This window comes from Bufo gargarizans, chromosome 3 (assembly GCF_014858855.1).
Source record: "Bufo gargarizans isolate SCDJY-AF-19 chromosome 3, ASM1485885v1, whole genome shotgun sequence".
NCBI lineage: Eukaryota > Metazoa > Chordata > Amphibia > Anura > Bufonidae > Bufo > Bufo gargarizans.
The window spans coordinates 499,283,939-499,304,493 of NC_058082.1; the positions used below are offsets into that span (position 1 = coordinate 499,283,939).

The window sequence follows — 20,555 nt, forward strand, 5'->3', positions numbered from 1 at the left end:
ACTGCGTCTATTTATTTCCTAGCCCAAAAGTTCTACAGAGCTTTATCAAGCGAACAGCAGAGTGTGTCAAACCAAAGAGATCAAGAGTGACCAACATTTTTTCAGTTTGAGATCCTTTCATGGAGTTATATGATCTGTTTTCCATCTGGAAGCAATGCGTGTAGCTAATGCATAGAATCCGGACTGAATCCTGACCCATTCATTTGAATGGGTCTGTGTACAGGAACATTTTTCAAACAAGCACCTGGATTCGAATACTTTGGTAACCAATTTATTCAATCAAATGTATCTGTTCAGCGCCACCTGCTGTTTGGTCTTTTCATGATTTCTTTGTCCATCTTGCTGAGGTGGACACACATGCTCAGTTCAATCCTTCGACTGACACCAGCCATATCTTTTGTTAGAAGCTGAGACAGTTTTCAGGACATACCCCTTGAGCTGCCAGCTTGGAATAAGTCTAGCAGAGCAATTGGTGCAATGAAAGGGGAGATCTCTGGATCCATGTCAGGTACAAGGCTGGTTCTAGCTTTGTTAGAAGTTGTCTTGTACTATATGATCGCTGGATTCCTTTTTTTACATTACTTATAGGATAACCACTTTAATATAGGGACACATTTCATACACACAAATCTTCCATTGTGGGTTTAAAGGATTGATCCATGATAATAAAAAATCTAAGACTGTTCTCTGTGCTGGTGCTCTGGTCTTCTGGCTGCTGCTTGTCCTCCGCAGTTTGTAAACAAGCATCAACAGGAGGACTGGACCAGTGGGGCAGAGAACGGCGCTGGAGAAAGAGGTAAGTATACCCTTGTTTTTTATTCTACTCCATTCAGGGAAATTTTTAATTATGTTTGACAATAAGTCATTAAGGCCATTAACAAGGTACACTGGCTTAAACAGTGCAGTCTCATAAATGTAAAAGGGGTTGGCCACTTTCTGCCTCCTGTTGACCAGTGTGTTTGTAAGATGACTTTATGACACTTACTAATACAGCTTTCTGTATTTCATAAGGTATGCTCCCATGTTTGCCAAGTCTTTTGCTCTGTCCACCCAGAGATCTTGTCCATAAAATGGCTGCTGATGGATGGCTCATGATGGTTATATGACCAGGCAAATCAACTCCACATGATGTGTCCACCATTCAAATACACGGCCCCTGTCATCTACACTTGCACTGTTAGGAGTTTAGCGCAGGAGCAGTGCGTTAGAATGGAGAAGGCTGAGTGATGTGTCTGGTCACATGAAGATTTCCCTAACAAGGGGACATGGCTTATGAAATATAGCAAACAGCACATCATTTCTACAAAGGCTATATCAGTAAGTGTCATATAGTCATCTTACATTATACAGTGGGGAAAATAGGTATTTGAAACACTGGCGATTTTGAAAGTTTACCCACCTACAAAGAATGGAGAGGTCTGTAATTTTTATCGTAGGTACACTTCAACTGTGAGAGACAGAATAAAATAAAATAAATCCAGAAAATCACATTGTATGATTTTTAAATAATTTGCATTTTATTAGATGAAATAAGTATTTGATACAACAGAACTTAATATTTGGTACAGAAACCTTTGTTTGCAATTACAGAGGTCAGACGTTTCCTGTAGTTCTTGTCAAGTTCTTTGTAGGTGGGAAAAATCGCCTGTGTACCAAATACTTATTTTCCCCACTGTATATTGTAGCCAGAAAGTGGCCAACCCTTTTACTTATGGCCCAGTGCGACCTGTACGGCAGCGCAGGTCTTGATTGAAGCACGGCCACGTCCTGAACACGACACAACTGTGAAGGGTGTGGTCGTACCCTTAGAGCAAGGAGAAAAAGTTTATTAACCACAGTTATTGATTCAAACAAGGTAGGAGTCACTAAGTGTCCCTAAGTCTTAACAGTCTCAGTTTTCAGTGATTTCCCCCCTAAAACTGTCTCTTGTTTTCAGTACAGTGGCTTCAAATTTCATAATTAATTCATGCTAGTAGGTTTCTCAAGATAATTAAAATTGATTTTTACAATGCAAAAAAAAAAAAAAAAAAAGCATTTTATGATGGACAATGTAGTAGGGTGTGCATAATATTGTGCAGATGTCTTTTATGCTGACCTATCTGAAAGCACCATAAACTGGTGACAGATACCTTTATGAATACACTGAACACGTTCTTGAATTGACTCTTAAAATGAATATTGAGCAGCGCCACCACAAGCTGAACACTGAAGTCCACTCAATAAACCACACAACCTTGGGAGTTTTCATAGTCACAAGTTTAATTTGCCCATTATTGGGAACAAACTTTCATACAAATATTTGTTCTCAATAATTGGCCCAATCCTCAACTCATGTAAAAAGGGCTTTAATTCATTCTACTTGTGGTGATCTAACTTGTAGAAAGTCTTTAGGTCAATGCAAGTATTATATGGTTTGGTCCACCGCTTCATTTTGATACCACCAGGAGGCTATATTGCCCCAAACAATCAATAGCTATCACAGATAAAAATGAACAATTCGATTTCATGCTTTTGAAGGTTCTACAAATAACAGCAGAAGAGGAACAATACTTTATTGTGCTCCCTTTCTCTACATATATTTGTTGGTACAATGAATCTACTTTGGATAGGGAAATTGCAGGAGACAGCGATGTGTAATTCATGGCTGTGGGGCTATTTGATGTCAGGCACACGATATACATAAATATGTTGATTTCACACGGATGAAGCAGACCATGAAGGATATCCATGGGTCACTGCTATTCTTATTTCCCTGCAGACAACACATGTCCTGTAGAATTAGCACAGGAGTCAAGAGCTAACATATACTGTTTAAGAGCACTTTGTACTAATGGGATCAGTGACGAGCACACATTTCTGTGCATAAATTTGGTATGTATAGTTAGAAATTAGCAATGACTTACATCTGCTTTTTGAAATTTGCCCTAAAACTGGAATTGATCAGAATACTGTGAAATATGCAATGTAGTCAGCTTTTATAAAAATAGGCATACCCACTCTGGATGAATCTAATTATATATATACATACACTCACCTAAAGAATTATTAGGAACACCATACTAATACGGTGTTGGACCCCCTTTTGCCTTCAGAACTGCCTTAATTCTACGTGGCATTGATTCAACTTGGTGCTGATAGCATTCTTTAGAAATGTTGGCCCATATTGATAGGATAGCATCTTGCAGTTGATGGAGATTTGAGGGATGCACATCCAGGGCACGAAGCTCCCATTCCACCACATCCCAAAGATGCTCTATTGGGTTGGGATCTGGTGACTGTGGGGGCCATTTTAGTACAGTGAACTCATTATCATGTTCAAGAAACCAATTTGAAATGATTCGAGCTTTGTGACATGGTGCATTATCCTGCTGGAAGTAGCCATCAGAGGATGGGTACATGGTGGTCATGAAGGGATGGACATGGTCAGAAACAATGCTCAGGTAGCCCGTGGCATTTAAACGATGGCCAATTGCCACTAAGGGGCCTAAAGTGTGCCCAGAAAACATTCCCCCCACCACCACCAGCCTGCACAGTGGTAACAAGGCATGATGGATACATGTTCTCATTCTGTTTATGCCAAATTCGGACTCTACCATTTGAATGTCTCAACAGAAATCGAGACTCATCAGACCAGGCAACATTTTTCCAGTCTTCAACAGTCCAATTTTAGTGAGCTCGTGCAAATTGTAGCCTCTTTTTCCTATTTGTAGTGGAGATGAGTGGTACCCGGTGGGGTCTTCTGCTGTTGTAGCCCACCTTTCTTTCCCATTCTGACATTCAGTTTGGAGTTCAGGAGATTGTCTTGACCAGAACCACAACCCTACATGCATTGAAGCAACTGCCATGTGATTGGTTGACTAGATAATCGCAGTAATGAGAAATAGAACAGGTGTTCCTAATAATTCTTTAGGTGAGTGTATATGTGTATATATATATATATATATATATATATATCTGTATTGCACATTATTGTAGTATAACTGTGGGCTTATACCAATCTAATAGCAGGGATACATTTCCTTTTGGTTGGTTATGACCAACCATGTATTCCATGGTCCCTGCCGTTTCTCTGTTCCTGGCTGACACATTACCCAATTCTCGGCTTCTGTGGTTTTACAGGCCATGCTTGTCGGTAACTTGCTGCTCCATCTGCTTCATGCTGGCCTGCAATCTGCTCCTCGCTGCAGTGCCTCTTTCTGATTGTAAGTTGCTTGTGCTTGGGCCAGGTCTCATGTCCTAACCTGACCAGGCTATGGCTAGCCTCCCTGGGGTACTTAAGGAACCTCCCCCATGGAAGAGTGTCTGAGCAATAGGTTCTAGTTGTTAATTTCCTCCAAAGCTGCACCATTCTTCTGTACTTTTGCCCATGAACCGACCCCTGCCTGTTAACCGGATATGACATTTTGCTGTCTGACCCTACCTCTGCCTGTTCCTTGTATTGACCCAGTGCTGCCTGTCCTGAACTTTGGATTGTTTCCTGACTATGGGCTTGTCTGATCACCAAGGTCGCTTCAACCCTGTTGGCCAGGAGCCACTGAACAGAGACTACTCCAAGAGCTGACTGCATAGGGAATTATACAACCTTGATTGAATAGTAGAATAAAACTATATGCAGTGAGCTCCCCCTAGAGGTAACAAAAAATGTTTTTTATCAGCTAACCCTGCTACTCAAGTGTGGCTCAGTGTTGGGCTTTCAGGTGCTAAGACCCCTTCTTACCCATCAAGTTAGAACCTGCCCATTATAAGTCAATGTGATCTGTGTGGATTTGCTGAGATCTGTTTAAAAATGGATCAGTCATAGGTGCCACAGCTCGGTTATGAATGGAAGCAATGATACTATTGTGAACATAGCCTTAGACAAAGGGGAAGGGATAATTGCATATATACTACTGCAGGTCTATAGAATGCGGTAATATCTGGAGTTGGCGGACCTATCTTGATCTAGTTTGAGATCACTCCCACTTGTAAAGGCAGCCATAAATATACATTAAATAACTGCAGCTGATATGATTATATTAATAAAGCGTCAATGGTTCCTTAAAACCTGTACGCTAATGAAATCATATGTACTAACTGTTGAATTATCAGAATTTTATTCTAGTAATAAAAAACATAGTTTTCAGTCCCAACAAGTGGAGCATTTCCCACAGACAGGTGGGAACGTTTTATCCGCCTCTAGTGGTTTCTACATTCCTGCATAAATTTAACCTATCTGTGACTCCATCACTCAGAAATGTCTTCTCTTGTCAGTTATTCCAAAATATTCCTCTGAGTAATCAGAACATGTGGTTGGAAAAAGCACTGAAGACTTTCTTTACATAATTGTATGCTGTGAATACAAACTGTTTGATATCTGACGCCCCCCATCCACTGTTAATACAAACATACAATGCTCCTACATGCAATGTAACATTTTAATGGATTGTTACTACCCTAAGAAGAAAGTTTTTAGTTTTTTTTAATTTCTCTAGCTCATTTTCATGAAATTTTAATATCTGCTATATTCAAGCGGACTATGCTCCTTCCAAGTCCTCCTGCCCCCTCACTCATGATTGATAACCCATGGACATATCAGCCTGTATAGACAGCTCCTGCAAGGTGGAGCACCAGGATTATGAATACTGTGGACTCTAACTATGAGGCCTCATGCACATGTAGTGCAGCCGGTCCGCGCATTGGGGACTCCAATCTGCGGTCCCCAATGCACGGGCAACATCAGTGCGGCGTCCAGATCGGATCGAGACCCATTCAACTTGAATGAGTCCGTGATCCGTTTGCACCGTAAAAAATAGAACATGATCTATTTTTTTGCGGTGCGGAGGCACAGACAGAATCACCACGGAAGAACTCCGGAGTGCTTTGGATCTGTGGTTCTGTTCTGCACTGCATCTTCCGGATTGTAGACCGCATCCGTGATGCGGGGTGCATTACGGCCACGGGCTACTGGGCAAACAGTACAATATATTTCATACAATTATAAGACAAATCTGCTATAAATTGAACTAGTCACTTTCAACAGATTTCAACAAACTTATGTTCATTTGATGGCCAGCATAATGACTCGCAAAACTGCAAATCACTGCAGTGCCAAGCACTAGGGACCTCTCTTCTTTCCAACTTGCTGTCTACTGCCCATTGCTGAGTGAAATCTGTTTCTAGCAGCAGGTGGGTTACAAGGAGTGGGCAGGGTCAGGAGTTTCTTCACCATAAAGCTTGTGTATGTTAAGAGAGGTGGGATTTCAGATCGGGGTCAGTATCTCATAAGAAAATGCATGTGCGCAACCCAGAATGAGTTCTAATGCATGATGGGAACTAAAGGCATATGAGTTTCAACCCATATAGTGCTGGCAGAATGCTCAAATAAATTGCATGGCAAGTTCATCAGCAATCTCTGGCGAAATACCACCGATATGTGCTTCAAAACTGGTTTTAACATGATCTATGGCAAGAGTTCCCCAAGCCGTGCTTTTTATTTAGTCTTTTTTTTAAATAACAGGTAGAGGTAGGCTTTAATTGAGCTGCAGGACCAGGGACAGCCGCTAATACACACACACACCAATGTTCCTGTGTAAGCAGTGAAGCCACCACTTAATTTTGACGATTGGTTGGCTGGACATCCTGGAATTAATCAAACATTGATGATCTATCTTATGGGAAGGCAATTAAAATCCCATAGAACCAGGCTAGCCAGAGAGCAGATACAAAAGCTTTGGAAGAACCAGCGCATCCGTGCATTACTGAGTCAGCCCTTTGGTTTTATGAGTCACTGTGTACTTTATTTTGCATATGGTGGCTCTGCAAGGAAACTGAACACACAGATTACAGGTATGGCTGGGTCGATCATTAGGTTTTTGCCCTACGTTCAACATATACATTTGGAAAAAAGGATACAAAAAAGCATAATACACTATGTTTTTCTATTCTGCAGAGGCCAGTAAAAAAAAAAAAACTAAATATATGTTAACTTATACTTTTTTTTTTACAACGGAACCCTATGGTGACAGATGCCACTGTAAGGCTTTCGTCTGAGGCATCCGTTTAACGTATACTTTTTTGTATATGTTAAACATAAGACAAAATCGTGATGTGAACCCATCCTAAGCAATCTGGCCAGTTTATCCATGGCTGATCATTATACCAAGAAGGGATTGCTCAAGGCAGACTACACCTTAGGGATCGGGTGACTCTGAGCACCATCGAAGAACATTTTACAGGAATCAGATTGCAAGTAGTATGGACCATAGCATCACTGATCAGGCCATCACTTGCAGGAATGTTCATTGACATCATAGAATAAGTATGGTCCACAAGTACAATAAACAACATACCACTATACAACTTGTACACCCTTATGTTTGCTTGAATTTGTTTAAAGGGGTTTTCCAGTATTGTTATATTGATGGCCTATCCTTAAACTGTACCTGAGTTTTCAAATAAAGGTTTGGCTGTGCTTCTTTATTCAATCATAACTGTGAAGGAACAGTTATGTTTGGGGTTCACTGTTTTTTCAGCCATAGTATTCCCTATTTCAGCTGCACATCTAGATGCATTTCAGTCATAAGCAGTGGGCATCTCCCCAGCACTGTACTACTGTGCCATCCTTTCCCTTAGTCCCCACTATGTTTTTTTTTATTCCACTGTGGAACTCACAGAACAGATAAAGGGGGATAAATCACACTTACAAAAAAGTAGGAGGCTCTTGTAGTGTTCAGAAGCTGTGTAGAAGCAGTACTTTTATCAGGCTCAGGATCTCAGATAGCTCCAACATGCCCCCACCTCCTCTCAGCCATCTGCTGAGTCTCTGTTACCAGGGACGGATCTTGTCTCACAACAGGCAGTGGACTGCAAATTAGGTGGAAGTGAGACCCTAGTGGCCATGACTTTACAGCTTTTTTGCAGGTGGATGCAGGCATATTTTTTAAATGAAATGATTTACAAATTTGCTATTTTAACCGCTTTCTATTGAATAAAATTGTGTGAAAGTACAGTGACTGTTTAAGCTACGCCAGCAATATCAGATCAGGTGATCAGCTGTTCCAGAGTAGATCTAGCCCCGGAAATAGGTGTCAGAATTACACAGCTCCATCCTTCTAGTAGTGGCCGGAGATGATAACTGCAGAACTGCTCCAATTCCCTTTAAAGTGGTTTACCACTAAAGCCAGTCAGTGGCTGGAGCGGTGAATGGGACTATGCCCATAGCCAGCCAGAAGTAAAAAGTGCTGGGACCAAAAGATGGAGACAGTGGGGGCAGCACGGAGGACTTGAATGGCATGGTGCAAGTAGGTATGAATCTTCTGTTCTGCTGTAGGAACAAATAATTGTTACTAGAAAACTCATTTAACGGGAAACAGCTCTGCAGAATGGAACAGTTCTCCGTCCACTACACAATGTGCTCTGATGCCTATTTCTGCTGCAGGAGCTACTCCTGAACAGATGAATGTGAGGGTGCGGTTGTCGTATTCATCTGATATGAATGACCTAACCTGAGGATAGACCATCAATGTATAAGTACTTGAAAACCCCTTTAAGGATTTCAATTTCTTATGAAACAAATTCAACACAATATCAAAACAAAACATGCTAACAAAATGCTTAACGGCCTCCAGCCCACAATACAACCACTGGTTGGCTGCACATAGGCTTTTATGGGACATCTCATGACACAATACTGCAAAATCATGTTTTTTTTTTAAGATAACAAGAAACATGTATGTTGAGCTTAGAGGAAAGGTAAGGAAGGACACATCTGTAAATCCTAACATTGATGATGTGTATGAAAATCACGAATGCACAAAATTCTGACCCCCATAGCTCCAACACAACAGACGGCACAGTGGCTGTGACTTCCCCTTGATGGTCTCTTCCAGTTGTGGTACATCGATGAGTCTTAGTTCAAACACACCAGCAAGATCTGTTATGGTGTGTTTCAAAAGCCCAAAGGAAACCTCTCATACAATCACTAATGTCATTGCATTATGGCATCTTCTACATTAAACAACTAATGCTGACTGCGATGGAAACTTTATACTTTTCAGAATATGTTTTCCACTATTCCTTTTTAGCTTCTACAAATTTTCCATCTTTCTGTTTTGAAACATGTGTGATTTGTCATTTCTAACAGAAAAATTATTTAAAAAAATATATTAAAAAGTATGAGTCAGCAGTTCTAGAGCGCTGCATATGTAGGACAGAAATTGGAGAACTGCCCGAATGCCAGCTGAACTAGCTATTCCACAATGCTCAGCCAGCTAGTTACCGTAAGAGATTAGAGCAGATGGATGTCTCAGCATGATCACATGTAACAGATATTTTTTTGGACATGTGCAACCTCTGAGTGTTACATTTGATGATTTAGAGACATTTAGAAACTTTCGTATCATAATAAACAACATTAAAATCACTATGACGCAGATATGATATTATATATGAGAGGCTTAAAGTTTTTTTTTTCCCTCCCAGGACTTAGATATTGATGACCTATCCTCAGGACTCCAATATAGTTTCAAAGCTATCTTAGTTTCATATGTGAGCTATCCTCAGGATAGGTCATCAGTATCAGATCGATGGGGGTCCACCACCCTGCACCCCCTCTAATCAGCTGTTTCAGGCAGCTGTGCCATGGGAAACTACGCAGTGCATGGAGCAGAAGCGGATGGCACGGTACACTGTAGCTTCTCATGCCAGCATACTGCAGCTCAGTTCAGTTTAATGGAGGCTGAGATGCAGTACCCAGATGCGGCCACTAAACAGTATATGGCGCTGTCTGCTTCCAGCGCTAATGGCTGCATTGAACAGCTTATTGATGGGGTGTCAGGTGTCAGACCCCCACTGGTCATACTTAAAACTATCAGGGTCCTGAGAATAGGTCATCAATATATAAAGTCCTAAAAAACTCCTTTAAAGTGAAGAGCCGCATGCTTCTTGATAAGTTTCGGCTTCATAGGCTGGTTATCAGCAGTAATCTTGGCAATATCTGCTGCGGTCTACAATGTTTTAGGGGTTAATACACATTATCTCTAGTCATCTTGGTTGGTGAAAGTATTAACAGTAATATCCACGTTTTGCTCCAGGGTGATTTGATATTAACACTTAAAGAGGTATTCTCATCTTAGACATTGGGGGCATATCACTAAAATATGCCCCCAATGTCTAATAGGCGCGGGTCCGACATTTGGGCCCCGCTCCTATACTTAGAACGGAGCCCGCAAAGTGTTGGAGGGTGCACAGCAATGCAATTTTGCAATGTAAGGCTACTTTCACACTTGCGTTCGGGGCTCCGCTTGTGAGTTCTGTTTGAAGGCTCTCACAAGCGTCCCCGAACGGATCCGTCCAGCCCTAATGCATTCTGAGTGGATACGGATCCGCTCAGAATGCATCAGTCTGGCACCGTTTGTCCTCCGCTCCGCTCAGCAGGCGGACACCTGAACGCTGCTTGCAGCGTTCGGGTGTCCGCCTGGCTGTGCGGAGGCAAACGGATCCGTCCAGACTTACAATGTAAGTCAATGGGGACGGATCCGTTTGAAGTTGACACAGTATGGCTCAATTTTCAAACGGATCCGCCCCCCATTGACTTTCAATGTAAAGTCAAAACGGATCCGTTTGCACTATCATGAACAAATCATGTTCATGGTAATGCAAACGGATCCGTTCTGAACGGAGCCACCGTCTGCATTAATATGAGCGGATCCGTTCAGAACGGATCCGATCGAACGCTAGTGTGAAAGTAGCCTTAGCTACATAAATCAGTATATGTAAGGAGCGCCCCCTAGTGTTTACAACAGACTTGTTTTTTATTTGGCCCCTAGAGGCTATTACAGCTGTTACTGCAGTAGTTTTGCCCATCCTTTCAGCATTTAATTCAGTGATGCTATCAGCATGGGATGTTTTCCCAGAGAAATGTAATAGATGATACGTTGCCTTATTTAAAATGGTTGACCCTATATCCTTTATGCAGCGGTCTCATAGTGCCAGCTCTTAATCTGCGGCATTGGCAGCCTTTTTTTTTTAGCGCTATAAACGTCTCACCAATTTATTTCCGGATTCACAAAGCAGACGCCTGACATCTTATGGGAGGGTGTGATGACTTCACAAGTTTGCAGCTAAAAATAATAGTATTGATCAGGTCCATTATTTAGCAGAACCCACTCCCTTATACATCTGTAAGACATTGTCCATGAAGTACTTGTACTCACATACTCAACACTGGAGATATCACATTTAATCTGCTTGTGCTCTTGTTTTCTGGCTGTTCATCATTTCCAGCAGGAAAGCACAAGATCAATATATCTTTCTTTTCACCTCTACAAAGCCGCCAACAATCCACACTAATTCACCTTAGAACATACTGTATTACCAATGCATACCATTTGGACAGAGCTAACGTGGGGAGGAATACTGTATATGAAAGTGTGTTAGATACATCATTCTATTTTTAAGAAATGAATATTATCAGCGGTTTCTGCATTCCCATTTATTAACACATGGAATAATGGAAGTCCACATGAAGAATGTGAATGACACTTGGTGTGCTGGGATAGAAGAGGACCACTGAACCCTGTAGACAACCCCGTTTTCCTCAGAACATTCAAGACCATTTTAATCTGCCTAAATGTAGAGTTGTCTTTACAGGGACACAATGATAAAAATGTACATGTTAAAGGGGTTGTCTCACTTCAGCAAATAGTATTTATTATGTAGAGAAAGTTAATACAAGGCACTTACTAATGTATTGTGATTGTCCATATTGCTTCCTTTTCTGGCTGGATTAATTTTTCCATCGCATTACACACTGCTTGTTTTCTTTGGTGACGGCCACCCTGCAATCCATCAGGAAAAAGCATTAGCCTATGTGCGCTCCCATGGTCCCAGACACGAAAAAGGCAGTTTTTTTTCCTATAGTGCGCAAGCACGACCACCACTGATGGATTGCAGGGTGGTCGTAACCAAGGAAACAAGCAGTGCATAATGTGATGGAAAAATGAATCCAGCCAGCAAAGGAAGCAATAAGGACAATCACAGTACATTAGTAAGTGCCTTGTATTAACTTTCTCTACATCAGGCATCCTCAAACTGCGGCCCTCCAGCTGTTGCAAAACTACAACTCCAAGCATGCCTGAACAGCCTACAGGTATCAGCCTACAGCAGGGCATTGTGGGAGTTGTAGTTTTACAACAGCTGGAGGGCCGCAGTTTGAGGATGCCTGCTCTACATGATAAATACCACTTGCTGAAGTGAGACAACCCCTTTAACAACCTGGATGGTTTGGATATAATAAAATGTATACTAATTCCTGTGCAGTCTTTAACTTCCTCTCTCTGTCTGGGCCTTTCACATGGTGGAAAGTCTCACTTTACACAGTGACAGACCATGGAGGGGTTAGGGGTGGTGACTCAATCAGTAGTGTGACTGCTCAGGGCTTCTCACATGACACTAATGAATGCACTGCTCCATTGTCTGCAGGTATATCTAGGCCTATGAAGAGAACAGTAGAGCTCTCAAAATGCTGTTATACTGTCCATCATTCCAGTCTTCCACCTACTAGTCTAATGAGATTACCTTGCAGATAAACTTTTCCTGTGCAACAGAACCATATACTGAGTTTGCATTGCTCTCCCACTGAGAATGTTTATCTCTCTGAGATTATTACTACAGCTGGACAAAATTTTCAATAAATTATCAATGGTACTGCTGAAATGCCAAAAAAATAAAATAAAAAAAATTCTAAAAAGAATATCTTTTAATAATATTGAGTTTATAAAATACCCCTTTCTGATGAACAGGTCCCTTTAATGTGTTTTTCTGGTCAAAATGATATATAGTTGTGTTGCATATGTGATCTCACTGCTCAACTATAGATTATTCTATATTATGCTGACTGTGGTGGGATCAGCCAGTAAATGGCGAGGTAAAGAGGGATTGGGCATGTTGGATTTCAACCTTTTTTCAACCCAGTGTTCCTGTAGGAGATAGGTTTCTAGCAGAGATGTTTTGCATGGGTTTGTTCCACTTTCTCCACTGAAATACATATGCATGCTTAGCTGAACGTACATGTTTATGGTGAGGCCCGGAAAATACCTGTCAGCCAAAAGATGTGTATGGACATGTATATGGTCAGTAATGGTCTTATCAAAATAGTTTTAAAGGTGTTGTTTCATCATGGACAATGGGGGCATATCACTAGGATATGCCCCCATTGTTTTATAGGTGCAGAACCAGCACATATATCGAGAACGGAGCCCTGCAAGTGAAGGAAGGCGCACTGAGCATGCGCAGCCGCCCTCCATTCATTTTCTATGGGGCTGGCGAAAATAGCGAGCTATTTCTGTCGGCCCCATAGAAATGAATATGAGCGGGGGCCGTGCCAGCCACCACCTTGCGGGGCTCTATTCTTGATATAGGTGCGGGTCCCAGCGGTGGGACCCGCACCTATAAGACAATGGGGGCCTATCCTAGCGATACACCCTCACTATCCATGATGAGACAACCACTTTAAGGTTGGTGTTCACCAGGGCCCTGAAAGGATGTTATGGCTTTCTTTGATGCCCATGACATTCTCAGCATCATGGTAACGCCAATAACAAGGCCTTACTTTTTGTCAGTTGTCCTGACTGAGAATATGGAAGAGAAAGCAAATGAAATTCAACATGCCCAATCCTTCTCCGCTTTTGGGAAGAGATGGAAAGCAGATTTGACCAACTTTTCTCTTATGTGTATTCCCATCTGGGACATAGCATATGCCATAAATGCGTGATCGGTGCGGCCCCTATCTCTGGGACCCACTCCTATCTCCAGAATGGAGCACTGAATGGGGAGCAGGCTGCCCATGCATGACCACCCTCCACCGCACATTTCTGAAAATAATGAAACCAGTTCCCATTGGGTGAATGAAGAGATGGCTACGATTGTATGGCTTGCTCTTCATTCCCTGCCATGGGATTTCTGAAAATAGCCGAGCTCGCTCACTTGGCTACTTCAGAAGTCCCAAAGCAGTGAATTGAGGGATGCCCTGCATGCATGGTGTGCTCTCCATTCACTTCAGGGCCCTGTTCTTGAGATAGGAGCAAGTCCCAGAGGTGGGACCCACACTTATACCACATGTATGGCATATCCTAGGTTAAGGATTAATTTCAATATTATTTTTATGTTTCCATATAGAAGAGGGGCACCTCCATGGATTCATAAAGGCCATCTCAGGTCTAGCCAGACCATAACCAACAATTAACCCTTATTACTATAATGCTACCAAAATCATTACTCTTATATCCTATTTTGTGTGAAAATAGTAGAAAGAATAATGTACCTTCATGAGTGCTGTCCTCATTTTATTTCTATTTTGTTTTCAACAGGTCTCACCATGAGGAATTACCTAGTTTTCCTTCTGGCATCAACTATTTTCTCCTTCGCCAGCTCTCAAGATGCTGCAGGAGAGGTAAGAAAGATGCATGTTTGCGAGCAATAACTACTTTGTATGTCAGTGATGTAAACATACACATACAGCAAGGAACGTGACTGAACGCAACAGAAAGTGAGGGGTCTCACGGGGCCTTTTTATACCGGATAGAAAACATGGCGCCCCAATGTATGGTTGTAAAAAGGGGAGTACAACATACATTGGGGCACCATTGGGGCAATCCTCAGTCTGACTGTCCAAAAAAACAAGTGTATTTTCTACATAGGTTCCTGTCCTCATATGCAATGATGCATGTCCTTCTATAGACGGCTGCAAAATGACACTTTCAGAGCAGTTGTAGAGATAAAAAAACTGGGTGTACTCATGGATGCAATAGAAAATGTTCCCATTGTATGTCATAAAAGAATGGATTTACCTGGTTAGGGTTAGGCTATGTTAACATTTGTGTTCGGCATTCATTCACTTTTGAAATTATGTGAACCTAGAGAGAATTCAATGGTGTATGTTGGGCACCAATATGATCCATTATACAACAGATCCGATTAGTGGTGTATACATCACGAGGGCAAACCTACAGTAAACCAGAGCCACAATATAGCAAAGAAGAAAAAAATTATATATTTATACATGTACATACATACATACACAGTGCCTTGCAAAATAATTCACCCCCCTTGACTTTTTTCATGCTTTGATGCCTCACAACGTAGAATTAACATGAATTGTTTGAGGATTTGCATCAGGGCCGGAATGGGACAAAAAAATAGGCCTGGGCATTTTTGACTGAGCAGCCCAATCACATGACCCCCAACAGGCCCCACCCCCTTGCAGTCTAGTGCCCGGCCGATTACAATCAGGCTAACCAGGGGTCAAGTCCTGGGAAAAAAAGTGTGGGAACTCACCCAAGTGCCTCCGTGTGATGTCACAGCACGCGGCGTTCGCAAAGGGCAGGGGAGGTTGGCTGGAGCAAGCAAGTACTGTATTTTTTGCCCTATTAGACGCACCGGCCCATAAGAGGCACCTAGGTTTTAGAGGGGGACAATAAGAAAAAAATATTTTTCATTACACCTCAGGTCAGACCACCAATCAGACCCCCAATGTTAATCAGACCTCAGCTAACAGCCCCAATAAGATCCTCAATGTTAATAAGAGCCCAATAAGACCTCAGATCAGACCCCAATATGAATGACCCCCAATCAGACCTCAGATAATCGCCCCATGCCTCATAGCAGCCCCCAGTGCCTCTTATCAGCCCCCCAGTCAGTGCCTCTCATCAGCCCCCCAGTCAGTGCCTCTCATCAGCCCCCCCGTCAGTGCCTCTCATCAGCCCCCCAGTCAGTGCCTCTCATCAGCCCCCCAGTCAGTGCCTCTCATCAGCCCCCCAGTCAGTGCCTCTCATCAGCCCCCCAGTCAGTGCCTCTCATCAGCCCCCCAGTGCCTCTCATCAGCCCCACAGCGCCTCTCATCAGCCCCACAGCGCCTCTCATCAGACCACTGCCCATAATATATAAAAAAAAAAAAAAAAAAACACTTACCTCTCCTGCTCCTGGACGCAGATGCTCCTCTTCTTCTGACTCCTGCTGTGCTGTGAAGGTGCGCACCGCACAGCGTGACGTCACAGAGCGACTCACTGTGCGCAGCCTGCAGAGCCGACAGCCGAGGACCAGGAAGCGCCGGTGAGTACAAAGCATTCACCAATCACCGCTTCCTGGTCCTTTGCCCTAAAACTTTGGGAACGGCGTTCCTGCCATGAAAAAAGAGCAGTGCCGGAACGCCTTTCCCACCCGTTCCCCCTCGACTCGAGCCCTGAGGCGGCCCGGCCCACCGGGCAAATGCCCGGTCTACCCTATGCCAGTCCGGCCCTGATTTGCATAATTTCATTTACAGAACATGCCCACAACTTTGAAGATTTATTTATTTATTGTGAAGCAAACAACAAATAGGACAAAATAACAGAAAGAGTCAATGTGTATAACTATTCACCCCCCTGAAGTCAATACTTTGCAGAGCCACCTTTTGTGGCAATCACAGCTCCAAGTTGCTTTGGATAAGTCTCTATGAGCTTGCCACATCTTACCACTGGGATTTTTGCCATTCCTCCTTGCAAAACTGCTCCAGCTCCTTCAAGTTGGATGGTTTGCGCTTGTGAACAGCAATCTTTAAGTCTGACCACAGATTTTCTATTGGATTGAGATCTGGGCTTTGACTAGGCTATTTCAACACATTTACATGTTTCCCCTTAAACCACTCAAGTGTTGCTTTAGCAGTGTGTTTGGGGGTCATTGTCCTGCTGGAAGGTGAACCTCCGTCCTAGCCTCAAATCACGCACAGTGGTACAGGTTTTGCTCAAGAATATCCCTGAATTTAGCACCATCCATATTTCCCTCAACTCTGACCGGTTTACCAGTCCCGGCTGCTGAAAAACATCCCGACAGCATGATGTCGCCACCACCATGTTTCACTGTGGGGATGGTGTTCTTTGGATGATGTGATGTGTTGGGTTTTCGCCAGACATAGCGTTTTCTTTGATGGCCGAAAAGTAAAATTTTAGTCTCAGAGCAGCGCACCTTCCTCCGTACATTGTGGGAGACTCCCACATGCCTTTTCGCAAACTCACAATGTACCTTTTTGTTTTTAGCTGAAAGTAATGGCTTTCTTCTGGCCACTCTGCCATAAAGCCCAACTCTATGGAGTGTACCGCTTAATGTCGTCCTATGTACAGATACTCCAGTCTCTGCTGTGGAACTCTGCAGCTCCTCCAGGGTTACCTTAGGTCTCTGTGCTGCCTCTCTGATTATTGCCCTCCTTGCCCAGTCCGTGAGTTTTGGTGGGCGTCTCTTGGCAGGTTTGCTGTTGTGCCATGTTCTTTCCATTTGGTTATGATAGTTTTGTGTCACGGTGGGGAGTGGGGGAAACCACTCCCCACCGTATAATGGGAACTGTTACTAGGCCAGACAACAATGAAGGGAGCAGGCCACAACCTACAGCCGCCTTAATCCTGACCCTGATCTCCTGAGCAAACCCTGAAGGTGGGAGGGCTCATGCACTGGAACCTGGATCCTGCTGACCCTGACGGTCCCTGGCATAGGGGTCAGGAATAGGAGACAACCGGTTCCTCAGGGACTCAGACGATCCGGAGTCTCCAGCTGCCTAGTAACAGGTGGAAAGGAAATGACCATATGCAGCATCTGGATCGGCAGGTAAGAACACCAGAAACACACTTACCTGCCGCAGCCACCACGACTAGAACCTGTGCATTAGTACAGGTGCCCACACACCAAATAGGACACCGTACAAACAACACCACACACAGAAATCCAGCATAACTGATACTGCGTCACGGTCAAACACTAATATGACCGTGACAATTTGATGGTGCTCCTGGGGATCATCAAAGATTTGGATATTTTTTTATAACCTAACCCTGACTTGTACTTCTCAACAACATTGTCCCTTACTTGTTTGGAGAGTTCCTTGGTCTTCATGGCAGTGTTTTGTTAGTGAGGTCTCTTGCTTAGGTGCCGCAGCCTCTGGGGCCTTTAAAAAAAAAGTGTGTATATGTAATGACAGATCATGTGACACTTAGATTGCACACAGGTAGACATCATTTCACTAATTATGTGACTTCTGAAGGTAATTGGTTGCACCAGAGCTTTTTATGGGCTTACTAACAAAGAGGGCAAATACATACGCACATGCCAATTTTCTGTTTTCTATTTCTAAACAATAGTTTTATTTATATATTTTTCTCATTTCACCAACTTAGACTATTGTGTTCTGATCCATCACATAAAATTCAGATTAACAAAACATTGAACTTAAGGCTGTAATGTAACAAAATCCTAAAAAAGTCAAGGGGGGGGGGGTGAATACTTCTGCAAGGCACTTGTGTGTATATATATATATCTTTATTGTCACATATAAATAAAGATACATCATATTTTCATCATGGGGGCAGACAACGTGGTGGTTGCTGGCAGCCAGATTTAGAATGGAAAGTGCAATTTGAGGGGAAGTGGAGGATTTAGATCTTTAGATATAATGCTGTATAGGGGAGCTTGATCAAAGCCAGTAGTCTCATATGAATACATTGAAATATATGGTGTTCAGAATGAGCGCCATGTTCCGCCTTTTCCTACACAGAAGATGGGTAAGGTGGGTGACATAAAGTACATTTAAAAAAAATTCCTCCATTCATAAAATTGGCAGAAATTTCAAGGAGGCGCAGGGTCCTTATTAGGCTTTGCCATGGGGCCATATCATATCTGTGTATGCCTTCGGAACTGGCACACCACCAGAAGAGCTAGTGATGTATGTAAACAGAACCTAAAGAGGCCCATATACGCAGCGAGCGTGCATGTATTTTTATTGGGGCTTATCTCCTATGGAACGAAAGGATAAAAATATTGAAATTTTACAGGCTTGATCCTTTGTTCTCCCAACATCTGCCATTGGGGTAGAATCGGACGCCCCCTTACACTTTGGGCAGTCTTCAGGTTAGCCCAGTTATAGTGTATGTGTGCCTTTAGGCAAGCCACGCATGTCGGTAACACGGTAGCACACTGGTGCAAAAGGTTTGAATGAAACTAGAGAAACCCATACACAGAGATAGAATATATTCACATAATCTTTCCTCCCATTTTCCATAAACATATGCAACGTGCCGGTCCGCAGGGGAGAACACGTGAGGTTACGGTGGGCCGAAAGGGTACAACAGTTCATCGGGTACTCACGGTTAGCAGATGCCTCCCTGGGCCAGCAGTGCAGTGAAGGGGAGAACAGCACTGGATTCTCCGGGGCACACTCTGATATGAGGGACACAGGCCAGATGGTGGCTTAGGTGCCCTTGGTGGTAACCTGCCATGTGCTTATGGCTAGGTCCCTTTAGTCATGATGCCAGTACCGTTGTGGTACACAACAATGATGAGAGTAGTAGTTGAATTAAGGCGTAAGACAGCAGTTGAATCTAATTCACAACTTTTACTGTTTTGATGGTTCTCAGTATCAATGACATTTACAGATAACACAGTCTCTCTTGTATGCAGAGGTAATAAATTGTATTCCAAGGTAACAGGCTTTTGTAACTAGGGATGTCATGGATTCAAGTTATGAAATTGTCCTTACTGGTAGGTGGCCCTATCTTCCCATTTCTTTCCTTCCAGTAGAAATTGGTGAGGTTGCCGGAGGCTAATGAATCCTTCACCTGGTCACAAAGGTCCTCAAAGCCTGTTAAGATAGCTGTTACTCTTTGCTTGTATACTCCTACTTCTCCTCCAATTGATTAAGGAGCTGACTGACACTGAGTCTCAGCTCTTACCCCTCCTGGGGCTAACTCATAACTCTCCCATGACTAACCTAAACCTCAACTCAACTCTCCTCTCCCGTCTAGGCCTGAGCTGGGGTATATATATATATATAGTGAATGTTATCCCCATCTCGTGATGGATGTGATGTAGTGCACCCTACCAGCCTGTTAACAGGAATTAAGAAGCAAATATATGCAGTATACAATACAACAACTTGGCAGTGCCCATGTTCACTAGTGGGACGCTGCACATACTAATAGTTTTTTTTCTTTTTAATTAGCATTTATGTTTGTGCCCATACGGTTGGGAAATTAAATCATAAGCTCAGCTGGGAGAATACATAACCTTCCCGGTAGAGTGGTGAGGCATATATTGGCAACATAAAGAAAGGAGAGCCAGATTCGCTTTTCTTCTAGAGCTGGTGGGTGCGAGTCAAGTCACCCTGGCCCACTCCTGCTTGTTACACGGAGGGGATGTTAAGCATTTGTTTTTGGGAAGGATTAGCTCATAAGAATGCACCATTCACATCCTTCTGAATTCAGTTATTGATAATAGGAGCAAAACACGGCACTTGAGGACATGAATTGGCCCTATCTAGAGATAGGCAGTCCTGTGCTTCCTTGATATAAATGTACTAGGTACAACTCTAGTTTTTCCGAGTGATTGTTTTTACGTTTGCCACTGGAAGGCATACAGTGTTAGAGGATGGACCGAAATTCCAGAATAAAATCTAAATGCTGCTGCTGTGTTAGCAATAAACATTGCAGTAGCTCCCAGCATTAATTATTCCTGATAGAAATCATCTGATTCAGTTTTATTATATCATTTTGAATGACAAT

The 20,555-nt window shown here is 42.9% G+C and overlaps 1 protein-coding gene across 1 annotated transcript in view; it reads left to right on the top strand.

The window, feature by feature from the left end:
• Positions 1 to 20,555, top strand: part of SERPINF1 (serpin family F member 1) — a 61,004-nt gene that overhangs the window by 15,815 nt on the left and 24,634 nt on the right. The window contains exon 2 of the mRNA XM_044283881.1: positions 14,346 to 14,428. Coding sequence (XP_044139816.1) covers positions 14,354 to 14,428 — 75 coding nt within the window. The 5' untranslated portion in view covers positions 14,346 to 14,353. The remainder of the gene's footprint in view (positions 1 to 14,345; positions 14,429 to 20,555) is intronic.